Here is a 27243-nt window from a genome sequence, read left to right on the forward strand (position 1 = left end):
TTTTTTTTTTTTTTTTTTTTTTTTTTTTTTTTTTTTTCCTGCGGGCCAGAAACGACTGTGTTGTATTAGCACAGCAACTATAATGGGTAGCCTGGACAAACATTTCTGCCTCCTCCCCACTCCTCACCCCCTTCCTCCCCATAATTTCCCCACAGAAGAAGCAGCATTGTGCACCAGTTGTACATACAGGCAGAGCAAATACCTTCTCCTAATATGTATACAATTGGAGTCTAGGAACCTTAGTCTGTGAGGAGGTGGGTAGACAGAACCCAGATAGACTGGAGTGCTAGGGTTTTCTCCAAGGGCTAAAAGAACCCAGCACAACTTGGTTGCCCTGGCTCTGTGTTCTATGTATATTATTGTATAGTTTAAAAAATAGCAAATGTGCACCCCTTCCTTGTTCAGAGAATGCAGTTTTCTACAGGGGAGGGGATAGTAGTAGTACTTTTTAGGAGTCTGACCTCACAAGCCTCTAATAATGCATCCTGTGTATGCAGATATCCTATCTAGTCTCAACTCCCCTGCCCTCTTTGGGGATCAGGATACGGTGATGAAAGCCATCCAGGAGGCGCGGAAGATGCGAGAGCAGATCCAGCGGGAACAACAGCAGCAACAGCCACATGGTGTTGATGGGAAACTGTCCTCCATAAATAATATGGGGCTGAACAACTGCAGGAATGAAAAGGTAAAACTGCTTCCTTGTGTCACTGGATCTGCTAGACTCGTTGGTTCACTCTCATGTGGTTCTTTCCAGGCTCCCAGGTATCAACCTGCAGCCATGGATTTGGCCTTCTGGCTTGAGGGCTGTCTTGTACTTTACTAAAATCTGTCATGTAGTATCTGTAAGCATTATTGCTGATTAACAAATATGCCCTTTCCCACCCAGTGTAAGTTGCCTCCCAGGCACCCAACCTACCTGCCTATTGGTGTGTTTTTCTGTCACATTCTGAAATAGATGTATCTTAAAATAAAGGAGATGTATGATGTTATTAGAATAAAAATAGAGTACCAGAATATTAAAAAAGGAAGACACATACATGTTTACAATGAAGACTAATATGTTACCATGACTCACCATTAAATGTAATACTAAACTTCCTGACAACCAGAACAAAAAATGAAGCAAAGCAAAGCAATTTGCAAATTGCATTCATTTGGTTTTTGATCTAGCAGATTATTTATTGTTTATTCTATGATGACTCTGTTCTAGGCACTGGAGATGCAGCAGTGGCAAATCTGACAAAGATATCTGCTTTCCTAGAGCTCATATTCTAACAGGAGAGCACAGACAATGAAGAAATAAACAATTAAACAGAAAATATAATGGCAGGAAGTCAATAAATGCCATGAGAAAAAATAGAAGAAGCAAGTTAAAGGAATAGGGTGTTATAGGATTGGTATGTTACATGGAGTGGTAAAGACTCTCTGAGGAAGTGACATTGACATCTGAATGAAGCAACAGTCCTGGCCATATGAAAGGCAGGAGCAGGGGCATTCCAGGCACTGGGAATGATGAACGTGGAGGCCCTTGGAGGATCAGATCAGCACCAAGGAGGCCCAGTGTGGCAAGAATGGCACAAGAGACAGCACAGCAGGGGATCATAAAGTAAAAGTGATAGGCTGGGCAGAGCTTATTAGACCTGGTAGACCCTGGAAAGGCTTTTCATTTTATTCTGAGTGTGACGGGAATCCCTAGACTGATTTTGTCCAGGACATTGACTTGATCTGATTTACGTATAAAAGGATCATTCTGCCTACTGTGGAAGATTGGACTATATAGGAGGTTAAGAATGGAAACAGGGAGACTGGTTGTGAGGCTATTAGTAGACTGAGTGAAAATTTCTGATTATCTGATAGAAGGGTACTAATCTGATCATGGGGGCTCTACCCTCATAACTTCATCTAAACTTAATTACCTCCCAAAGACCCACCTCCAGTGACCATCACATTGGAGATTGGAGATTCAAGATAATGGATTTTGAGGGGACACAAAAGTTCTCTCCATAGTACCCTATATTATTGAATTTGTATTATCTGTTGAAGTTCAAACTTAGACACTATTAACTTCAAGTTCTACAGATTAATTTTAAGTATTTCTCATTGACTTTTTAAATTCATTTGGGAGGGAAAAGTCTGAAGTTTAAAAGGATAAAACATTATTTTGCTTTGGAACACATGGGAGAGGGATGAGAGATGAGGTCAAGATAGATACATAGATGATAGATAGATAGATAGATAGATAGATAGATAGATAGATAGATAGAGAAATTTGAACTTGACCTAAAACATATCACACTGAATATAACTGAGTCCCAGAAGGTAAGCTGCAAAATTGTTTCTACAGAACCAGAAAACCCTGGTTTCCAAGTTGAAGGGAGCTGTTTTCTCAGTAGACAACCTTACTGGGGTTGAATTTGGAGCACTGGAAAAGTTTATTATTAGGGATGTTGTGTTCATGAGCTCTCCTTAACATGATCTCCCTCCTGCGTAATGTCACTGTTTTACACATATATTTTGTGATTCTTGCTTTGTTTAGTATCTACAATCAGTATCTATGATTGCTTGCTAGATTAGTTCAAGTTAGAAGAATAAATGAAGGACAGCACTAACGGATTCCTGTGATGGTAGCTTTGGCTTTCTCATAATCAAAATATCAGTCTTAATTTTATGGGGTTCCATGGGGCACTACTTTTTCTTCTGAGCATCAGATTTTCTTCTGAGCCAAAGAGGGTAAATATTAATATATAATGTGCAATTAAACTGGAAAATGAATTGTGACAAATTCAGTTTAACTCTCTTCAAAATTATTCATGTTAGAACCATCCGTTTCCTTAAATATAAGATCTTTCCATTAGATTTATGAATTTATTATTTGTAGCCCACAATACAGTTGTAGGTAATTTTTTGTGGTGCTGTTGACATAAAACCTTATAATTTATTAAGTGTACCTCTTCTTTCTCTCATTTGGACACTCTTTGCAGAAGAATGTGGCACAGATTTGGGTTTCCTGGGAAATAGGTCTTGAGATGAAGATCAGCATGCAGGTTTATTAGGGAGTGCTTTTAGGATTGCTAAGGGAAGGGAGAAGACAAAAGCCTGTACAGCATAGTGAGATCCCATTTCCAAAAAATAAACAAGTTTTAATTTTTTTTTAAACCCAGGACTGTGCAGAGGGAGAGGTTGTATTCTGGTGCAGTCTCAACTAGGGCCTCTAGCAACCTCATAGGAAGCTTCCAGGCTGCTACGGCCATTCAGAATTGTCCTAAGTGGGGGTGAGAGTGTGAGCTTTTATACACCTGCATCAACCAGTCATTGGATAATTGATGCTATGGCAAGAGGACCTGACCTTGAGTGAGGTGACTCTCTCCAGCTAAGGCAGTGCTGAAGAGGGCCAACAGCTAAGGGCTAGCTACTAACAGCATTTCCAGCAGCTGAGGGAATAAATCTTCCAGTCCTGAAAGGGGATCAGGGCTGCACAACACTGTCCACTATAGCTTGTTACATTTAGTAATGTTAGATGTATACAAGACAGTCTTTGTGTATATCATAAATGTGGGCCAACACTTACTAACAGGCATAAGGATGCTTGTGTCTTTATAGTACATATAGAATCATATATGTGTCCATATGGCTACTCGTTTGCTCATGATAGGTCTCACTGTATTGGGTAAATCTCTATTTTGGCACTTTAAAATGAAACATTGTTGACTTGATCGGCCAGAACGGCACCAATGGAGTTGTTCTGGTTGGCTGTGTCACGGGGTATTTAGGCTCTGTTAAATATATACATTGTAGGGACAATAGACTGTAACGGCACCTTAGGAGCTGTTCTGCTCCATCATTTCAACATAACTTCTGTGCATGAATTGTCAGTGTCCTGCCAGCAGATGTTTAAGTTACCGCCCTGGGTTGTAGCTTTCCACACCAAGAACACCAGCCATCCTCACCTCTGTCTGAGTACCAGTGCAATTAGATCACACTATAGCCTAATTGCTTACCAAATTTTGTTGTTTTGACATCTCTAAGATAGAGAGTATTTTAGTCATGACAATACATAGCAGAATTTTAATTAGGCTGCTTCCAAGTCTCCTCAGAGCTAAGCTAGGGCATCTGGCAAGAAGACAGGCAAGGCAGGGTGGGCCTTTTTAATGAAGGGGTATGTGTTAAAATATGTTCTGTAACTCTCTGACTTTTTTGATGTTTGAATGCTGACTCAGTGAAAGCATTGGTTGGAATGCTTTCCTGCATAGGTATTATGTAAGCCAGTAGACTGATTACCTACTGATCACAACTGCTCATGAAAAGTCAGATTATACACCTGTACACATGTGTCCCAAGCTGCTATTCACTTCCTCATCTGGCAATCACTTGAGAAAAATGCTTGACCTCATCAGGTGTCAAAGTGAGCTACAGTGGACACTATTATCACACTTTATTTGCCTCTGAAGTATATGGGTAGAATTAAAACTGTAGAGTAAAAGAATTGGAGGGAGCATTACATTTGATCAAGTGAAATCACTTCAATATGCAAATGGGAAAGCTGAAACCTAGAGAAATAAAAGGACTTACCCACAGTCATAGTGTATTTGTGGCAGGACAGAAATTAAATCTCAGCTTTCCTAATTCCTAGTTAATTATATTTCCACTTACAGAACAGTACCAGATTCATTTATTAATTTCCTATGATATCTTACATTTTACACTGGCAATCTCAAAGCTTTGATGAAATAAAACAGGGAATAAATAAACAAAAACAGCAAAGCAGAAGAGCGTTTAGCTCCCTGCCTTCTCTGTACTTGTCACCTTCTGTCTGGGTCGGGCATTCTTTCTTGCCATGGTGTCCGTTGCTGCTGGCGCTGGAAAGTTACCAGTCAGGAAACAGAAGGTTGAATGATGCTGGTATAGACAAAGAAACAAAAGAGGTGGCTAGACCAGGAGCAGTCATAGAAAGACAGACTACACGTAGATTACAAAGAGCATGGATTTTAGAGTTTGTTAATCCTGGGTCTCAGTTCTCCTTGTGCTATTTTCTAACTGTGTTACTTAAGTAATTCACTTAACCTTTCTGAGTCTCAATGATCATTTCTATAAAATGGAGGTAATTATCCTTTTCTTGAAGGGATGTTTTGAAGAAACATATGTACAGCATATAGTTTGCACAGAAGATGCCCAATTAATATCAGATTCTTTCTCACTTTCAGATGGCAGGCAGCTTGTCAAATCTGTTGTTTAGTTTTTAAATTTTATTTTCTTTGATACTCTCCACTGGTGAATGAGTCAACCTATTGGTTCTTGGATTCAAAATTTCTTAAAAGAGAAAAAAAGGATAGTAAGATGCTAACAGGCAACTTCTTACTGAGTCAGGATATGCATATTTCTTTTTCATTTTTAGAGTGACTTGTATAAACTGGCTACCTGCTAGGATCTGGCTAAAGCCAACATGATAATAATACTCAAATCTGATTATGTTAGTGTGCTAGGGAGCTTTTGTTCCTACCTATTTAATGTATTCTTTAATGTATTTCCACAAAAGCAGAATTTTAATCGATAATTTTTTGGAAAAGCTTGACCTGGTTCTTGATGGCTATTTACATTTCTCATGCCCAAATAATATTTTCAGTGAATTAAATAGGAAAATTAATCCAATCATTGGAGCACATTGTAAACTTGTTCCCATTTATTTAAAAAGCCATTGTTCATTTTTTGAAAGTATAGATTCTTGCATTTCACCCATATGTTTCACAAATATCAGAATAGCACATCAGTATTACACTGATGTAATACTGCCCCCTTTTACTGGAAAAGAAAAACATACTGGACATCTTCTGCTTCGCATTGTCAATTACCATAGCTCCTTGCTATTCATACAATTGATTCAGGTATTCATTGTTGCATGACAGGATAAATTTAGTCAGAGGATCAATATAGCTGTACAGCAGTAAATGAAAGGGGCTTGTGAGAAAATTATTTAGCAAAGTGTGTTGGGAATGAATGAGCTCCTTCTATAGCTCACAGACTAGTGAGGTTTGGTTGTTTTCAAAGGCGCACATAGTCCTAATTAATCAGGATTGTCATTTTTGTGAGCAGTTGACTAACATGTTTGTGTTGCTTTTCTATGTCAGCCTATTCTCAAGACAACAACTTGTACTATGAAGAATGTGGGGCACATTTATAGAGATTTTTGCAGTAAGGGAAGAAATTCTAATTGTAATTCTCCTCATTTGCAAAGCAGAGCAGTAGTCACTATTTAAAAAACATTTGTGTACTACTCTTTCTTTATGTCACGACAAGGAATATCTTTATACTGCTTTCTATGCTCCAAATATATTATTACATATATATTTGCTCTTGAACCTTTCCAAATTCAGGGATGTCGGTATTACTGTCCTTTCACAGATGAAGAAACTAAGACCAGCTCTGGATCACTTTACTCCAGCATTTCCTTTCCATCATCTCATTTGTTCCGTATATCTCTGTGAGATTGATAGCGCAATTTTACTTAAAATCTAAAACAAGACACACATCTGAGTTTCAAACATCAATTTAATGAAGTGAATGCTAAAATTATGAGCTAAAGAAGTCTATCTAGATATATGTGCTTCATACGTATTTCTTTGAAATGAATAGCCATATTTATACTTGCGATAGTGTTTTTTTAAAAGAACATACACAGATCAAAAGTGCTATAAAATTACAGAAAAGCAAGGTAAGGTTTATTAATGTTGGATTTTACATTTGAACTAATAACATTGGGCAACTATGAAGTTCTGTATGTAAGCTCCTGGCTGAATGTAATCATTAAGTTCTTTTTCTTTCTGTTGTCAGGGCTACTTGATTGGTTGCTTAGCTACTAGCTTAAGGCCAAACTCATAAAAAACAACAACAAACTTGTTTGCCTCCTTTCTTCTCTGTACTTTAAACAGAAAAAAATGGTGAGAATTTATATATAAGTGTACAAGTTCAGAATACTTCCTAGGGATAGGCGTGGGTGTAGGAATAAATATAAAGCCTTGAGTTTTACTTATACATGTTTTAGTCAAAAGGCCACATCTAGTTAATGTATCTCTCAATGAAAGGGCTAAAATTTGATATATACAGTTAATAATATTGCATACATTCTGTGAAAGAGTTGTTGGTTTTGTTATGTATGGAGCAAACTTACTAATTATGAGGATTTCATAGACCTAACCTCCCATTATAGCAGGTAGTTTCTAATCCTTAATCCTTCTAGATCTAATCTCTTCTAGATGTAATCTCTTAATCTTTCCAGACCAGCTGTTCTCAACTTTTTTGGTCTCAGAGACCTTTTATACTCTTAAAAATTATTAAAGACCCTAAAGGGTTTTGATTTATGTGGGACTTAGCAACCAATATTTGTCTTACTAAATATTAAAACTAAAACATTAAAAAATATTTTTTAAGATAACAATAACAAATCAATTAGATAGTAATATAAATAACATTTTTGAGTATTAACTATATTTTCAAAGTAAAAAAATAGAAGAATGATGTACCCTAGAACTTAAAGTATAATAAAAAAAAAATAGAAGAATGGCTTTGCTTGACATTTTCATGAATCTCTTTAATGTCTGATTTATTGGAAGACTGCTTGATTCTGGTATCTGCTTTTACATCCAAATTGTCTCATTGTCATGTAGTTTCTAGAAATCTCTATCATACATTCAAGAGAGAATAAGAATGAAAAAGGCAAACAATATCTTAGAGTTATTATGGAAATAGTTTGGATCTAGTTGACCCTCTAAAATGGTCTTTGAGATTGCCAAGGTGATTCTTTGAATATATGCTATTCTAGATCATGTAATACATATATCTACATTATGTGTTTTAACTGTATTCACCTTAACTTAATAACAGTTTTCACTGATCAAACACAGTAAATGTTTAGAATTGACCAATGGCTTTATTCTATTTGAATTAAGGAGCAAAACGGTACAGTTGTACTGTTTGTGTTTATACATTGCCTTGATGTAAAAAGAATTTTGGCTGGCTTGCAGTGATGTGTGCAGTAAAACAACATAGAAACTAAATAGAGAGGAGATTGTGGGAAAGAAAAATTAAGGGTAGGAAAATAAAGTAAGTAGGGTAAAGCTGAGATAAGTGAAGTGCACAAAAATTCTTGTCATACATATTTACCTAATTGCCAAAGGAGGACCACAGACTTGATTGTGACCTTCCTGGTAACCAGGCAAAAAGGAAATGTATTGCAACAGCCACAGTACGCTACAACATAAACAGCTTCTCAGAAGAAACATAGGTGTTCTCCTCTGGGTCCTCACAAAAGCTTGAGACATACCTAAGAATGTACCTATAACATTCCTATTCAGTTTGAGAACTCAGTAATTTTGCAGGGCTATTTCTTAACAGACCTTTCGTTTTTCTTTTAGATGCATTTTTACCTACAGTTATTTGCCTTAGTTTAGGTAATGTGACTGACATTGCATACTTTTTTGCAGCACTTTATTCCATGGACACACTGTTTTTTAAATTTAATTCCATTTGTATTAAGTACTTACTGTATATAAAGCATAGTATTAGCCATGTGAAGTGGAAAGATAACCAGGGTTCAGTACTGGCTTTATCACTATTATGCTAATGTCTCAGAACCTAAGTTTCCTAATCTATAAAAATATCAGGATTTGAGAATTAAATAATTCAATATTCAACCTTCTAATAAAATATCATATATACAAATTGGGCATTTAATAAATGCTTACTCCCTTTCTCCCTCTTTCCCAGTCTTCTTCTTTTCCTGTCTCTCCCACCTTTCCACCTTCCCTTCTTTTCTTCTTTCCTTCCTACTTTCCCATCCATTTAATTAAGGTTGTTGATAAGAGCAAAGGCTTTGGAGTTAGACAGCCCTAATGTCTCCATCTGAGAAATGCTATTAATTTGCATAGTTTCTATGCGTAAGGGTTTGTTGTGATGATCCAATAAAGTACAATCATCCCTCAATACTCTTGGAGAATTGTCCAGGACCCCACCTCCCCACCCTGCAGATCCCGAAATTCCTGGATGTTCAAGACTCTTATATAAAATGGCATAGTATTTGCATATAACCTAGGCACATCCTCCCATATTCTTTAAATCATCTCTAGATTACTTATAATACCTAACACAACATAAATGCTATGTCAATAGTTGTTGTACTCTTTGTACTTCTATTATTTGTATTGTATTATTATTTTTAATTTAAATTTTAAAAAATATTTTCCTTCCAGAATTGGTTGACCTCTCAGATATGGAGCCTATGGATATGAAAGGCCAGCTATAATCAACATAAGTGATGTCATTCAGAACCTGACACATAATTGGTAGAAAAGCAGGCTGAAAGAGATGGTTGTCATGGCTAGCTTAAGTTTTACCCTTTTAGATAATTGCAAACCATTGTAGGTGTTTGTGGATGGGGCACATTTAATCTAAACTACATTTTAAGAAGAACGTGATGGTGGCAGTTTAAATAAAGAGTGGGCGAGACCTTTACAGAGGTGTGCAAGAGTGAAGAGAGCATGTGTTTTGGAGTCAGAGTGACTGGGGCTTCAGATTCTGCTTCCACAGCTCACAGGTCTGTGACTTCCTTGAGCCTTGGTGTCCTTATCTGTGATTAATAACACTTAGTTCCCTTGGTTATTACAGGTTGTATCAAAAAACTATGAAACCATAAGCCAGGTACCTAGGATTATGCATTTAAAAATCCATTTTCTTCTCTTGTAGGATTCCCAAGACCAGTTCTGTAGGTGGAACTCCATTTGAAATTTCTTTAAATTGGCCTTGGTCTCTTTTGCACTCCTGCTCTTCCTTGGCTTAGAAGCTGTCCTGTTGTTGTGGAAACAGGGCTTTTCCAGTAGAAAGACAACCAGTATGCAGAGGAAGGATGTATCACAAGTATAGTGTCAGGTGACTTAATGCTATGTCACCCCACATAAAGAAATTAATTTCTGAAGAATTCCCAACCTCCAAATTAAATCAGATCCATCTAGGTGGCCTTTAGAGTCCACTTGTTGTACTAAACATTTTTTAAATATCTGAGTTGCAGAACAAAATCGAAGCACATGTTGTCAGGAATTTTTTAGTTATTTTTAAAAGAGCACATTAAAGAAAATATATATAGTATGATTATCATCAAAACAAATAGTAAGTTTGAAGTCATTTGATTGTGGGAAAAATTTTAAATATAAAATTGAGACTATTTAAGTGACAAATTATATTTTTAAAAGTCTGCTAAAACTTGAACATTTAAAGTTGGGTTCAGTTTAAAATGCAACTTTAGAAAGGCTGAGTAGATTCTAAACTGTTCTCCTAAGTTTTCACAAAGCTCCTCAAGACAATACAAGCTGCCTCCTAAGTCTAACAAAGAATCTGTCTAAATTCTGATTTTTAGATTCCTCAGAGAAGCATAAGTGATGACTTGAAAACACACTATGTTGTTTTACTGTGTGCATGCCTTTAGGAAACTGGGTCCACCTGGATTTTTCTGAGCTAGGAGGAGTGTGCTCTGCTTAAAAGCTATCTGAACCTTCTGCAGACTTTGGCATTCCATTTCATGGATGTTGGTTTCAGTATATCCTGAAGATTTTCCTCAGAGATCTTTGCCCTTGGGAATTAGGGATCTAATGTGTGCTCTGTCCAAAAATCTCTTAATCTATTTCTATTCTTACAGAATCATAACTTGCCCACATTACCTCTAGTCCAGTGATGACAGATCTTTTCCCTTTAGAGATATGAAATATGAACTTCTTTGTTTTTATAGTAGTATAGTAAAAATTCATATATACAGCACTCTCTCAACAGAAAGACCATTAGTCAGCACTTCTTCATCACACTATAAGAAGAGTTGAATCAGAACTCAAAGATCCCTTAGAGATCATTTAGTACAGCCCCTCATTTTATAGATGAAGAAACAGAGAAGTGAAGTGATTGCCCAAATCCAGCCACAGGGTGTTACTGAGACTGGGACCAGTCCCATGTCTCTCTGGCACTCAGTCCTCTGTGCTTTGCAGATTCTGCTCTAATGTTCATGGTCCTAAGATGCTTATAGTGGTGACTCTAAGGCATCATATGATCTCAAAGTGCTAAATTCAGTCTTAGTGCTGCTTATGTTGTTCTATACTATCATCCTTGCTTATGGTGATACCAAGTATGGAATATATTGTATATGATAGCTTCACTAAACAGAGTGTAGGTTAAATAGAACATTACACTTCCTAGACATGCCTGGCACATAGTGGGCATTCAATATAATATTAATTGATTTAAGTTGATGCCAGTAACACAATTTTCTATAACTACATTTTGTATAAATGTTTAGTTCCCTAAAGATCAATTTTTAAAAATAGATTTCATTAAGTGTTCTTAGTAATAGATGAGGTGAATAATACTGTAACTTTTTCTTTTCCTAAGAGGCTTTCTTTGCTTGTGGCAGTTTTAAGAACGTAATAATAACAATCACTAAAATGTCAGTGTTTTAAATTGCTTGCAAAGCATTTTCACACATTTATTAATTAAAGTTAATTCTAGCAAACATCCTAAGAAGTGGAATTTTTATTATTCCTCTTCTGCAGGTGAGTATGAGGTTCAAAGAGCTCAAATCATTTGCCTACATTCACACAGGTAATATTAAACTTGAGAGACTTCAAAGTTTTTTGTTTTGAATCCCATATTCTGTCTGCAATGACAGACGGACTTCACCTCCTTCCCTCAAACCTATCCCTGCTCTTGTGTCCTGATGTGCCTTGAAAAGAAGGTGACAGAAGGTCACACATTATATATGGCTGTACATGAGTTTGTGTGTGCATGTGACTGCACTATGTGTGTAACTCTGTGAGTGTTCAGTGTTCAGTCTTTCTCTTGTGGGGTAATAAATCTATATGTGAGCTCTGTTCTGTGTCTGTTCCTTGGTCTCGTGTATGTACCATTATCATGTACGTGTTTTTCCATAGGTCCTGTTTAATATCTATAGCAGTGCTGTGTGTCTGTCTAACTATGCATCTATTATGTGTCTGTGTATTTGTCAGTTCTCTTTGTGTCTGTGTATTTGTCGTATCTCTTTGTGTCGATGTGCACCTGTCTGCATTCGTACGTCTGTAGGTATGTCTGAGTCCATGTCTATGTCTGTCTCTGAATCTGTATGTCTGTCTGTGTCAGTTTACCTGGGTGTATATGTGAGACGGTCTGTATGACAGTGTATGTGTGTTGTCTGTATAAGTCTTCATGTATGTGTTCTACTGCCTTCTCTCTATGGTGTTGGGTATTACTATACTTGATTATTTTCATTTTCAACTGGTTGGCCTCGGGCTGTGAATAGAGAGTGTATGTGAAAACTTTGCACATGGATGCACTTTATATATTCTTTACATTGCTGGTTCCCTCTCAGTGTTGTCTTAAATCTGGTTGTCAAAAATGTGCCATTGGGAGCAGTCTGGCAGAAGTTTACTTTTAGCTAAGATCCAGTTTGCAATCTTTGACATTTGCAACTAAGATTAGAATTTCCCAAAGTGCTGTCCTCCCACTATGGATGGAAATGCTTGATTTTATTTTTAGTGCAACCCTGATTTGCCCTTTATATCTTTTTATAAATAATGTCAACAGCATTGGTTCTGAAATAACACAAAGGGTGTCTTGTAAAATGCATTGCACAGTGGCCTTAGTTCTCATATCTTCTGGGCTGTGGTAGTCCCCTGTAGTTCTCAACAAAGGAGATCATTGAAATTGTTATCTTCCCATATTGAGAGTCAATATTTTTTTTAAGAAGAGAAACCATAAATTTGGGGTCCTCTTGCCTATGTTGAGATTAAAATATCAACATTTAAATTAATACCCATTTTCTTATCTGTAAAATGGGGGCAAGAAGACAAACCTCATCTCTAGTTCAGAGAAACATTTTAGTGAGCTCTTATATTTACAAAATCACATTGGTTTCTCAAGTCCTTTCTATTCTAAGAACACGAGTTCTCTGATTCTTTTAATTTTTTTTTTTTTTTTTTTTTTTTTTTTTTTTTTTTTTTTTTTTTTTTTTTGAGACAGAGCTTCATTCTTGTTGCCCATGCTAAAGTGCAATGGCATGGTCTCGGCTCACCGCAACCTCCACCTCCTGGGTTCAAGTGATTCTCCTGTCTCAGCCTCCCCAGTAGCTGGGATTACAGGCACCTGCCACCACCCTCGGCTAATTTTTTGTATCTTTAGTAGAGACGGGATTTCACCATGTTGGCCAGACTGGTCTCGAACTCTTGACCTCAGGTGATGCACCTGCCTCAGCCTCCTAAATTGCTGGGATTACAGGCGTGAGCACCTGACTGAGTTTTCTGATCCTAATAACACTCCTTCAAGGGAGGTTGGCAGCAAGTTTAGCCTTTCTTATTCCAGACCACCAATTTGATTGCCATGAAATGATTTCTCCAGGTCTAGGCAAACATCAGGAATGAAGTAAAGAACAGGACCCTTTGAAATCAGTCATGTCTAAATCCAAATCTCAGCTTCTCAGCCTAATTAATGATCAACAACGTGTATTACTAGGTATGCCACCTAGGGCCTATTGCTTACTTTTCTGAGTCTATGTTTACTCACTTGGAAGGTGGAAATGATGAATATAATGTATAAGCTTGTGGAAAATATTAAATAAGATAATATATGTGAAGTAAGGTAGATGCAAATAAATATTCTTCTGGTTCCCTTATTGTTGTTTGCAACCACATGACATCACAGGGCGTTTGGTAGGAAGTGCTGACCGTTTGGTGTATGGGTTCAGGTGTTAGGTGCTAGGGATTCAGGAAATATTGACTGGTCTCTTTCTGACCTACAGGAGACTGTAGTCTGGTAGTCTGATTTGGGAGATAAGACAGATCCATAAAAGGGAACCAGACAATAGAGGGTCTGTGCCAAAGGAGTGAAATGTGTTGTAAGGCTAATTAAGCTAATGAAGATAAAAGGAGGCCGTCCTGATCAATCCCTGGGTGGAAAAAAGGTTCTGTAGTAGAGGAGAGACTTGAAATGCCCTCAAAGGAAGGACAGGCAGGCTAGAGTACATAGGGAGGAGTGTCTAGGCAGGGTCCTGGCATGAGTATGGATGGGGCATGTGTCTCTGCATATGGGGAATAATGGCTGGAGGACGGCTCAATCAGGAGAGAAGTGGACTCTGAGTTAGAGAGCGGCAGGATTCAGATGATGGAAACCTTGAATGCCTGGCTAAGAAAGTAAACCCAGAGGCTGTATGTATGAATGTATGTGTGTGAGAAAGAGAGAGAGAGAATAAAGAATAATGATGGTAGTGGTGGCCGAGGTAAATGGAGTGTATTTCTCCACATAGATAAACCTGGAGACAGTCAACCTGTTACACAATTATAGAAGCAACTAATAAGTTGCTCCCACTCTTTTCTGTGGGAGAAACCTTAGGATGATATAGGATTGTAAATCTACATGAAAATTTGAAATAATTAACATAATTATAGGCATTTTTGACTGATGAATTTTTTTATATAAAAATCACATTTGGTGGTCACAGAAATCCTGTGAGGTAAATATTATTGGTATCTTTTATTAGCCCCCATTATGGACTAACAAATGGAACAAAACCCTGAAAATTCATGCAGGTAACTCTAGGTTCAAATACCAGCTCTTCTCTATATAAATTGTATACTTTTTACTGCACCACATTGTTAACATTATTGGTAACTTGAAGGAAGAGCCCATGTCTTACACTTTGCTCTTCCCCTAACACTGAGCCTAAAATGCTCATTGATTGTGTGCTTGTGACTAGAGCCCAGACTTTGGAAGAAGTAGTTCCTCTTATGGAGATGAAAATTTATTTTCATCTGTCTGCCCTTTTGAATGTGTCCGGCCTTCCTCAGACAGAGGAAATTCATATTATAGGAGGGTTGCCTCTTAAAAGGCCCTAGAATACTAAAGTCTCTTTCACTGTCTCAAGTTGCTGGGCTCACTGCCACTTCCTCATCTGTCTTCTATTCTGGAGGTTGTGGATGCATCGCCCTCAGTCCACACTTCTTTGTCTCTGCCTCCTGGTATATGTGAGAATAGATTTCTCTCCTTTCCTTTCTCCCTCCCTAACCTCCTTCCTACCCTCTCTCTCCATTCCTGCTCCCCCATTGCCCTTCCCTGTTCCCCTTCTTCCTCTTATTTTTTCTACCCTCCCTCTCTCCTTGCTTCATTTCTCACTGCAATCTTAACAGCCTACTGCAGTTAGGGTGCAGTCTCTGACCACTGATGATTTTTCTGCAAGTTCTTATAGTGACAGGAGGCAGCTGCTGCCTCTGCATTCTTCTATGTCAGGGCTCCAGTGTGTAATACCTGTACATCTACCTACCCTACTCCTGTGTCCTTGGTAGCAGCACAGTTAACAGGAGCTCTTGAGTGTGCATCTTCAATGATAAGTCCTCTAAAGCTGCATAAGAATTAACCATATATGAAACAGTAGCACAGCCGAGGGGGGCTGAGAGACGACCAGTACACATTTTTTCAGAATCGAATGCTGATTTCATTTCTTTAAATGGCTATGCAGTGGAGTATTGGATTTGAATAGCTTCCGAAGGTTAAATTTATAAAATAAATACCAACTTGCAAAGCTTTGGAAGCCAACATGGATGCTGATCTTCCTGATTTCATGTACCTAAAACTGAGTAAAGTTTCACAAATTAAGCTATGTGAATCGGTAGAAAGAATTTAGTCTCGATGTTAAAGCTGGAGAACTGTCTTCTAGGCCTACATCTGACTATCTGTGTCATCTTGGGGAATTCTCTAAATCTTACCAAGTCTCAGTATGTTCTGTAAAATTAGGATGACTGTGCCTTACGAATGAGATAATATGCAGGAAAAGACTTTACAATTTGTAAGATGCCAATGGCCACAAAGTCTGAGCATTGACCATGTTTATTGTGTGAGGAGGAAGGGAACTGAGTCTGATTTCTGCCCAGAAGGGAAGCTTTATGCTGTGTGCCTCCTGCCTCCTGTTTCATTGAAATGAGGTAGACTCAAAGCTGCCTTAGGCTGATAGCATAAATAAGTAGCATGTCATCACTTTTTTTTTCCATAAATAAAACAATTTTTGTTTATTATCTTTGTGGGTGGTGGTGGGAAGGAGAGGATGTAGAAAGGAAGTGAAGTCTATTTCAAACAAATCAGGTCGGTTGTACCAAATATCTCTGGCTGAAAGAATTAGCTGAGGACTGAGGATTAGCTAAATGTAGATGGATTTACTGATCAGCCCGATACGATGAGATCAAAACACTGTGAGTCAGTGAATTTCATGTGGTTTTGTACAAACTGGTTTTCCAGAATCATTTCCTCAAGTTTGTACAATTTTAAAAGGTAACATAATGAGATAGAAATTGTCTATAGTTGATATCTGAGGCAGTATTAAATATTGATTTACCTTCAAGTAGAAACCATACTAAAGAGGAGTAAAGTTTGCAGTCAAATCAACTTACGCAGAAGGCAAAGTATGTAACTGTTTAGAACAATAGACAATGAATTTTTAGAATTTTGTATTATTTTAACTGAAAACTGTAATTGTCAATGAATTTTAAAATAATTGAAAGTACAAGTGCTGCAAACATATTAATCTTCAAGGGAAGACTAATATTTCAAACCTAAGAGTTCCTAAATCATATTTACACTAAGACATTATTTGATTTAAGCGGTCTAATAATCCAGCCCTTCATGTCACATTGCCAGTTAGAGAACACACAATGTACAACCTGAAGCCTTATATAAATGATATTTTAATATTCAGATCCTGAAGCAGTCGAGATGTTTGGCTCTCTACAAGCAATTTTTTTGGCTAATCCTTTGGTCATCACCTCAGTTATGCAAAACTAAAATTTTGATCATAATGCAAATTCAAATATGAGTTTTATTTAATCAGTGAAAAGCAGATTTACTCCTTTCCTAGGTTATACCCTTCTTTTTGTCAAATATATGCAGCAGAGTTAAATAAGAGCTATATTATAAAAATTTTTGTAGCTTTTATAATTGTTATACTCATGCCCTTCTCCTAAGTCGTTAGTTGGTCTGAAAATGCCATTAAAAATTTTAGAGATTTAAAAACTGTTAATTATAACATTCACTTGGGAAGTTATTTGTTCTATGAATAACTGTCTTTTTCCTTGAGACCATTCAAATCCATTTTAGTTTATTCTTGTTAGACAATCTGGTTTTTTGGTTTTTTTTTTTTTTTTTTTTTTTTTTTTTTTTTTTTTTTTTTTTTTGAGACAGGCTTGCTCTATCAACCAGGCTAGAGTGCAGTGGCAAGATCTCTGCTCACTGTAACCTCCGCCTTCCATGTTCAAATGATTCTCCTGCCTCAGCCTCCCGATTACCTGAGATTACAGGAGCCCGCCACCGCGTCTGGCTAATTTTTGTGTGTTTAGTAGAGACGGGGTTTCACCATCTTGGCCAGGCTGGTCTCGAACTCCTGACCTCGTGATTCACCTGCCTCAGCCTCCCAAAGTGCTGGGATAACAGGCATGAGCCACCGCGCCCGGCCCTTATTAGACAATCTTCAGGACTGAAGGAACTGTCTCTCTGTCTCACATCTTGCTCAGGCTAATTTTCCAAGTTTCTCCTTATCTGGGCAGGAGTGCTGTTATTCAAGCTGTAGGAATAAACATGTACTTGTTTATTGAGCCCATGTCCTAGAGCCCTTGGAGTGTTTTTATTTCACTTAGAGATTTTAACCTGTGATCTAAGCATCATTTCTAATTCAGCAGGAAGGAGTGTTTACATTGAAGGACTTGCTTTTAGACCAGGAATTCAGAGTCCACATTTTAAAATACCTTACAATTTAGTTTTTGAGAAATAAAGTTGGTGCAGTCTCTACCCTTGCTGGTATGATCTACAGTGTGCTGCATTTCAGTTTCTAATTTCTGATTGTGAAGATGACAAGCCTTGTTTTCTCCTAATATAATGACAACAAACAAAAAGCTCTACCCAAAATATGCATTACACTGTAAACATTTCAAGTTTGTGCCAGTTAAGGTCAGTTGTGAAAGACAGGTGATTTTTATTCTATTTACTGATTTATTTTCACTATTGTGGAAATAGTGGAAGGGAATAAAAGCACTCGCACCCATCCGCTCTGTTCTCTGGCTCTCTGATGACAAACGGCTGATATGTGGAGAGCACATACCTCATTTACATCACATGCATAATGTACTCTATCTGGGATATTAGCTTCTCGGTCTTGCAGTGTTGCCTAACACACACAGTGATCAGCACATTTTTTGAGACTGCAGTAATCAGAGGAATGTAACAGTGATGTGGGAACAAGAGGAAATAACATGGAATAATAATGTACCCATCATTGTTTTGTTGTCATCCCTCCTAGCCAGTTTGGTTTCCCTTAGAGCCTAACAAATGCTTCATGAATTCAATGGAATAAAACATGGAACTGGGTGCAAAATTAATACATCTATTCCCGAGCTCCATATTCATAGAAAAAAGGAAAATATTGACTACATAGGGAACAGACTTGCCCTGAAAGCTTTGTGGATCTATGCATATGCTTATGTAATCTTCAAACAAGTTGTGCAGCCTTTTACAAGTGCGTCTAGCCTCATTTAATCTCAAGTAAGTCTTTGGATACCACAAAGGAAAAAAAAAGAAAAAAAGTCAGATGTAGGAAATAAAGTAAATCTTCAAAAATATGCAAAATATAAGTTCCCAATAAAATATTGTCTGCCACATTAATTAGCAGGCTGTGTACAAAATTTATTTTTAGCATGCTAACCTCTTCATGGTTTTCACATATTGACTCAAATAATGTCAGAGCGGTTTTCACTCATATTGTTCAAGATTTTATCAAGAGTTCAGTCCTGCAAGTATTTTACAAAGTAGTTGCATGTTCCTGTTCTATAACTGCTTGCGGTGTTCCCAAATAAGTCTTACACATGAGTTCAATAAATAATTAGAAGCCCAGATGTTTGAAACAGATATAGCAGATACACTGTAGCTGTGTTTAAAATGCAGCTCCTTTCCCTTTGTCCTCCCATCAACTTCACAGCATTGCACTCTGCCATTTTCAGTTGTCTTCTAATTAAACCTAGATGTGCGGCGAGCATGTACGTGTTCCCACACGTGCCCCTCTCTCATATGCAGCACGTGGAGGCATCCTGTATTATTGTTGCTGACTTGAGACATTCCAGCAAGGAATTCTACTTCTTCAAACTGAACCGTAACATTCTTTGTTCCTTAAGCTCCCCTCCTGATAAGGAAATTGCTTATATTGAGACATGACTTACTGCTTCACATAGCAAAGAACTAAAAATTGGGTTTAAATTCCTGTCTTGAAGTGAGCCTAACTCATTTCTGTGTCCCTCTACAGTACGACTAAAGCAGGCTCTTGTTCCGTGTTTGATAAATAAAGTAAAAAATATTAGGTATCAGTAAAAACTAAGAACATTCTTAAATTTGGTTTTAAAATATAGCTGCCTGATTTTCAGGACCTGAAAGAAATGTGAAGGAAATTTCATTTTATTATACCTTTAGCTTATTAAATTTAACATTTTTGTTAATATATGCTTCTCCCTCCCTAGGCAGTTTTTTATCTTATAACTAAAAATGATGATTTCTAACTTATATATCTTAGTTTTTCTCTCTTTGAATAATTATACTAATTCCTGCAAATGCTGTGACATTATCAGAGAAAAGTTGTTTTTTTTTTTAATTGTCTTTTTTAAGAGAGAGAAGAGTATTATCGCTACATTTGGGAATTCTTAATTTGTATCTTATTTAGTCTGGTGTGCAATGTGACACCAGTTAATTGTATGTTATTTTGTGGTAACTACATGTTAACTCTGTTGGAAGTAATGGTAATTATACTGTAATTGATATCAGTTCTCCCACATCTTTGGAAAACCATACAATTAACACATATCCCCACAGTTGGACACTATCTTTTGTCTTTTGTAATGGTGCCATGTTGGAGTACTGTTTTGAAAAGCGTTTCTAAATATTTTCTTCTTCTTTTAAACTTATTTTAAAATTTCAATTTCAGAATGCTTTTTTTTAATTTGTATGAAATGAAAACAGTTTCTAAATTTTAATTTTACTTAATCTTAAGAAAAGCTTCTTCCACAATGAGACATAGTCCTGGATTATTTTTATTTTTTATTTTAATACTCATTTGTGACATCATTTGACCTTATTTAGTGCTTCTTTTTTCCTAGAAGGAGGATAACAGTAGAATATACAAAATCCTGACATTAAGGAGTTAATCAGTTTTCTTCTGAAGAAAGTCCCTCTTCTTAGCAGCAGTCTTTGCATTTATGTTACTTTACTTGCAGACAAAAAGAGATGTATTCTGGGCTAGTGCCACCGTAATGAGTCTCAAACTAGGGACACAGAGGAATCTTTAAGCCACATTCTGATGAAAATGTGTTCCCTCTGATTTTCCCTGCATCCTTTCTTTGCCTTCCTTTGCCTTTGTGTCCCTTCCCTTCTATTGCTTTTGACTATGGTGGCCACGGAATTTCAGAAGTAGCCAACAGATGCTTTTTGGCTAAGTGTGACCATGCTTTGGTAGGCTTGTTTGAAAAAAATGCATTGTTTTTAGTGCCTTTCTTGAGGTGAATAATTCCTCAGAATTTTTTTAGGACATGGTAAAGTGATTTTATCAATGCGTGCTGCAGTGTAGATCTTAGAGAGAAAGAAAGTCAAATATCATAGAATCATCAGATTTCAGAACTGGAAGAAACCATGGAGATAAGTTAACTCCCTCATTTTGCAGATGAATCATACAGGGACTAGCATAGTTTGTAGAGTAAGAGTAGCTCAGTGGAAAGAGCAGGAGACTGAGAGTCTGGAGCTGAGAGGCATGTTCTGGATCTGTCACCAGCCGGCTTCAGGACTGTGGTAAGTGTCCAGACCTCTTTGGTCCCATTGCTCTTTGAATGAAGAGGCCTTTACATTTCCTTCTGGTACTAAAGCTTTCTCATGCTCCCTATTTTCTTTTAAAATATATGTCATTTTGCAGAATACATTTTTTTTTTAATTATAGGAAAAGCTCTTAGGAGATACAATATGCTTATATATCTCATACATTAAAACAAATACATGGTAGCAATACCTTACATTTTTCCACTTTTTGTGTTTATGTTTCTGAGGGAAAAAAATCTTCAAATTTATCAGTTTTCCAGCTAAAATTGAAATGGAAGCTATATTTCTGAAGAAAATATTTATTCTTGGTTCGTATAGCTTTGATGTTTTCAACTGGAATAAACTGCACCTGTGTTTCCACAATATAATACTAAATAATACTAAAAAGTACACATTATAAATTAAACAGGCACCTCAAATCAAGTACGTAGATTTTGAACTAATAGAATTCCCAAGATACCTTTTTGGACAAAGACATTTGCTTAGCTGGTCATTCATTTTATTGTGACACTCTTTGTTCATATGGTACATTTTAGAATAACAGTATCTTGGTGGTGGTTTAGGTGGAGATAGAATTCTCCACTTTTTACACCATGTGTTCAGTTTTAATAAGAGTTTGTGTAATTTTACAGTGGGACTTTTGTGAACTTTTACTGAAACAAATGGTTAATCAGAGAATATTCAGGAACAAATCTGCATCATGCCTCTGTACACGAATAAAAAGTTGAAACCACATATAAGTAGGAGTTAGGCTGCCACACAACTGGATTTACTTAAATCTGAACGCTTTATAACTCTACTTGGGAGTTGCAAACTTATAAATAACCTTGCAATTGGTTAAAACCATATTAAAACCATATGAATGAGACAGAAAGCATTTGGTTAAAGGGGTTCAGTTAGCACTATAATCCTGATGAAACTAATTTAATTCAGTGGCTTCCAAGCCTGCAAGGGTCTCATATTTTCAGAGTTAATGCTACTGTATCATTTATCATCTGATGGTCAGTGACAGGAGTCTAAATGTGTGTTATAGGAGATGTCTAGGATGCTGTCCTTGCCAGGGGTGTGGAGACAGAACTCGCTTAGTTTGGTGTAGTCTTCAAATCCTGAGGGAAACTTGTCATACATCATTGGCGAATGTTTTTGAAAGGTCCATAAAACGTCTCCATAAGAAGCTCTTCAGACATTAGTTCATTTCAGCATGCATGTGCTGCATGCTTCTCTGCTTGCAGCGCACAGTTCTTGCTGGGCATAGAGCAGGTCGTGAGACACTTTCCCTCCCTCGAAATGCTTATGGTCCAGTAGCATATATCAGCATTCTTAGAGTTTATCTCAACAGCTTATAGCAGTCTTTATTGATTCTGTTTCTTGTCTCAAGTATAAATCTTCCTGTTTTTGAAAACTTTTGTCAAGTGCTTCCTTTCCTTTAAAGGATACTTATTCTTTTGAAGAATCATAGATAAATATGTAGATGGATGGGCAAGGCTGTCAACAGATAGAACTGCTACTAGATCCTAAAGACAGAAGTTTCTAGATACTTGTTTCTGAGGCTAATAGGACCTTATCTCTAAAATATGCTACTTTGTTATTTGATAATTTTGGAAAACAACTAGCACCTTTCATGGCATAAGAGGTAGAAGCTGCCATTGTATTAGTTGGCTAGGGTTGCCATAATAGACTACCAGAGACTGCAGACTTAAACCACAGAAATTCATTTTCTCACAGTACTGGAGGCTGGAAGTCCAAGATCAAGGTGTTAGCAGATTCATTTCTTCTGAGGCCTCTCTCTTTGGCTTGTAGCTAGAGGCTGTCTTGATGTGTCCTCACATGCTCTTTCCTCTGTGTGCACACACTTCTGGTGTCCTTTTTTGTGTCCAGATGTACCCTTCATACAAGTACACCAGCCGAGTTGGATTAGGACCCACCCTAAGAACCTCATTTTAACTTAACCACTGCTTTAAAAGCCCCATCTCCAAATACAGTCACATTCTGAGGTACTAGGGGTACCTATGAATTATGGGGAAACACAATTCAGCCCCTAACAACCATCTTTACTCAGCTTGGATATTTCTAAATCTTGTGACGTTATCTCATTGGGATTATAGTGCCTAAGGTTCTCCCTTGACCAATGCCTTTGTTTGCTTGGCTTTACCAGGATTATCTTCCCTAGGAATGCTCTTGTTTCTCAGGAGGAATTAAACTGAAATTAATATAATTCTGTTGTAACAGTTTATTCTATTGCCCTTTCATAAGAGATTGGCCTTTTTAATTAATTCAAAGAATGAGTTGCTAATGGTGAATTGCTAAGCAATGTAAGAGATGTGTAAGGATATTTTTTGTGGAGATAGTTCAGATTTTATGGAAAATTCTTCTTGGAGAGCCATTTCTAGTAATAATAATAAGGCAGGTTTTCTGTATCACAGCTCTGGGCCAACTCTGACCAGGAGATCACTCTGTTGTTTAACTGACTTACACACCTTCCTTTGTATTTATCTGTCTTTAGTTATTTATATTTCACTGCTCTAAATAGGATCTGAAAATAATTGTACTTTATTTAAAAGTAAAATTAAAATGAAAGAAGAAAGGGAAGCAATTTTACCAACGTTACCAAGATTTAATAACCAGAGAGCCTAGTATGTTCAACATTGTGGGAGGTACTTATGTTATAGAGATAATAAGACATGGATGCTGTACCTTGAGGAGCAAGTTGAGGAGACCTGTAAACAGACATAGAAACCAATAATTGCAATATATTTTTCTATAAATGTGGTGACGAAACAAAAGACGGGGTGTTAGAGGAAAGGGGATGATAGATTCTTCCCAGGGCTGGTGGAAGTAAGTCAACAAAGGATTTTGTCCAGAGCAGATGTTTTAATTAGGCTTAGAAAGGACTAATTATGATGTCATCTGGAAGGGAAGACATCATAATTAGAAAGAAAAAGTGGTATTCAGAAATATATAGGGTCATGGAATATCATAGCTAGTTCAGGGAGCTCCAAGGAATTCCATTTTATTGTAACAGAGAGTATAAACTAGAGTGAATAAGACGTGAAGCTGATGAGGGAGCAGGAGCCAGATCATAAAAAGACATACATGCTTTGCAGAGAAGTTTGGTTCTTACCATACAAGTGAAGGAAGACTTGAGTGCTTAAAAGTAGTGAATAATTATCCAGGTCCTACATAGTTACTAAAGTTGAGATTTAAATTTACTTCTGAGTTACTTAGCAGCCAAGATAAAATGGAAAGCATTGGCTGGGCGCAGTGGCTCACGCCTGTAATCCCAGCACTTTGGGAGGCTGAGGCAGGCAGATAACCTGAGGTCAGGAGTTCAAGACCAGCCTGGCCAACTTGGTGAAACCCCGACTCTGCTAAAAATACAAAAAAATTAGCCAGGTGTAGTGGTGTGCACCTGTAACCCCAGCTACTTGGGAGGCTGAGGTAGGAGAATCGCTTGAACCTGGGAGGCAGAGGTTGCAGTGAGGCAAAATCATGCCACTGCACTCCAGCCTGGGCAATAGAGTGAGACTCTGTAGATAGAAAGAAGGAAGAAAGGAAGGAAAGAATGAAGGAAGGAAGGAAGGAAGGAAGGAAGGAAGGAAGGAAGGAAGGAAGGAAGGAAAAGCAAAGCATCTTTGGTTATGTATTGTTCTATTGTTGATATAGGAGAAAGGATATTGACCTTTGGATAAAGACACTGTCTTCACTGTTGTTTAGTTTTGAGATACTTAGCAAACACTAAATAATATCTTTAACAGAAATGGATATTTTATGAGTTGCTGTATTTTTGCAAAGCACTCACATGTATAATCTCTCATTTAATCATTAAGCCCTTGCAGCATGAGCATTGTCTATTCCATTTCACAAATATTGGAACAGGCTCAGAGAGAACGCATGGTAATTGTCGAGTTATTATTCAAAATTCACCTCAGTACAAATACCTATCTAAATTTTGATTAAATGACTTAACCCATATAAAAATTAGTTTTGAACCTCACCTTCTTCTGGTTGATAACAATAGTATTTTCTTTGTAGTATTGGTATGAGATTGAAGGAAGTACTCAATGGAAAGGGCTTTGCACATTGTAGATGATCAGTGTGTGCCATTCTTCCCGCTTCTACACCAATAGATCTATTTATGCTGTGATGGCAAACACAATTGGAAAACAGCAGTTAGTCCTTAACTAATTCTTAAGTGCTAGCAAAATTTTGGTGTTAAAAATGTATGAGAAGCTAGACAAATTAATAGTTTTAGCTGAAAAAATATTATTTAAAAACGAGGTTCAATAATGAACCTCATTTCATCCAGCCAAAGTCTATATTATCATGATTACTTACTCTAGAAACATCCCAATGTCACTAGGAAAGTAAGTCCAATGCCTCTAAAATAATTCCCTCAAAATATAATCACCTTTTGAACATGTGGTTGCTTTCCAGTGTAAAGCCTACATTTTTGACCATTCATTAAATTACTAAATGCATAATAAAGGATATAAAATGAAGTATAACAAAATGATAGTGTTTGTTGAGTCAAAAAGGAAACCACACGTGTGGTGAAGTGATGTTTCTGGAGAATCACAGCATAGCAAGATATGTATAGAACAAGGAATTAAAGAAAGTCGTTCAGAGTAAGAGACAGAATATCTCTTAGCATTATACTTAGCATTGCCTTGCTTTCAAAACAAGACAGAACCTTTTATTTTGAAATGTGTACTGCTTTTTAAGCCAAGCATTTATGATATGTAGTGTCTTCTTTTGCCAGAGTTTTGCAAAGACTTCGCAAAGATCGATTGTATTAATCTGCAAAAATTCCAAGTTACACTCAAAATCTCTTTTTCGCATTAAATTATATGATCAAATTGCATTTTTCAATTGTGCTCTTCTAAGATTGCTTATTTACCTCTTTTATAAAATATTTAAGGTGTTTTCTAAATTTCCTTGCTTTGATTATTATTGCCCTTTTAGATACTTGTGCAGCATGTTTTTTATTTATTTGGCTAGATTAGTTATGTGGCCTTATATAAACGTGCAAGTATTTATGGACACTAATACTAAATGCTCTGTAAGATATATAGAAAAGGTCTAAGATACAATCTCTGGCTTGAAAAATCTTTTGATGTTATCGACGGAGACTTGGTGGTATGCATGAACCAAAAGTCCAATTCTTTAACATAGTACGTAACTAGGGGCTAATTATGTAGGCAAAACTAAGACTTTTCGTATATCAGAGAGTAGGTAGATCAGAGAGTTTACAGAGTTCATGGAAAACTTGGGTTTTTCCATATGAATAGGATTTGGCAAAGAAGAAGCAAGAAGGAAGGATGATCGTGGTATTATTATTGGAAGGCAAGTCACTGCCCACCCCAACCAGAGGATATGTGACAGGAGAACTGTAGGAAGTTGAGTTTAAAAAGGTGTGTGGGGAGCAGTGTATGAAAGACCTTGAAAACCATGTAGAGGAGCTTGGAGGAAATGCAATAGACATGGGAAGCCATGGAAGGTTTTGAATCAGAGACATGAAGTAGAACTCTGTGAAGAGTGTGAGTTGAAGGACTGGGGAGGACAGTGCCAAGGATCAGGCAGATCAGAAAGGAGGCTGCAGCAGTGAGCTAGGTGTGTGGGCATGAAGACATGTGCTGGGGTAGTTAGTGATGGCAGGATGACATTGAGAGAGGGACAAGGACAATAGGCTATGTGGAAGAAAAATCAGCAGTCCTGGATGATCGCCTGGACAGAGAAGGGCAAGAAAAACAGTGAGACAAATCACACTGACTCCTCTGCACTGATGTGAATACAGGAAAGGAGCGGAAGCTGGGTAAAGAGAAAGCTGCTTTTGCAGGGGAATCTTTACTTTCAGTTTAGGAAAGAGTTTTGGAAATACATCAAAATACAAAATGGAAATCAAACGTTCATAAAAATTGAAGCTAAGAGCTAGGATGAAAATGACAAGACTTATTTAGCTTACACTCAATAACCTAGACATAGCTGAAACTCTGAGGATAAGATATTATCTCAGAATATTGTCATGGCCTTAGAGAACTTATATTCATAATACATTTGTTTGTTATTTTTCTTAGAAAGTTCTGCTTTAGGAATACACACAAAACATGATTAGTGGGGCTGTAGTATTAACCTTCCCTGCAAAATTCCTTATCATTACACATTTGAAAGACTTTTAAGTCTTTAATATTTAAATATATATTTTAAGATGCAACAACAAAATCCTTATTTACCTAAGAAAGAATCATACCAGAATGCCCACGTAGAAATTAGGTGTTTCTAAATCCATAATTATATGAGCATAGAATTTATTTACTGTTCTATATATACATAAATAGAATATTT

The 27243-nt window shown here is 37.0% G+C and overlaps 1 protein-coding gene across 1 annotated transcript in view; it reads left to right on the top strand.

The window, feature by feature from the left end:
• SOX6 (SRY-box transcription factor 6) overlaps positions 1-27243 on the top strand; it is an 88561-nt gene that overhangs the window by 8878 nt on the left and 52440 nt on the right. Inside the window, exon 3 of the mRNA XM_017881544.1 lies at positions 498-685. Within this exon, the coding sequence (XP_017737033.1) occupies positions 498-685 (188 nt within the window). The remainder of the gene's footprint in view (positions 1-497; positions 686-27243) is intronic.

The sequence above is a fragment of the Rhinopithecus bieti genome, unplaced genomic scaffold (genome assembly GCF_001698545.2).
Source record: "Rhinopithecus bieti isolate Rb0 unplaced genomic scaffold, ASM169854v2 scaffold_11944, whole genome shotgun sequence".
Lineage (NCBI taxonomy): Eukaryota > Metazoa > Chordata > Mammalia > Primates > Cercopithecidae > Rhinopithecus > Rhinopithecus bieti.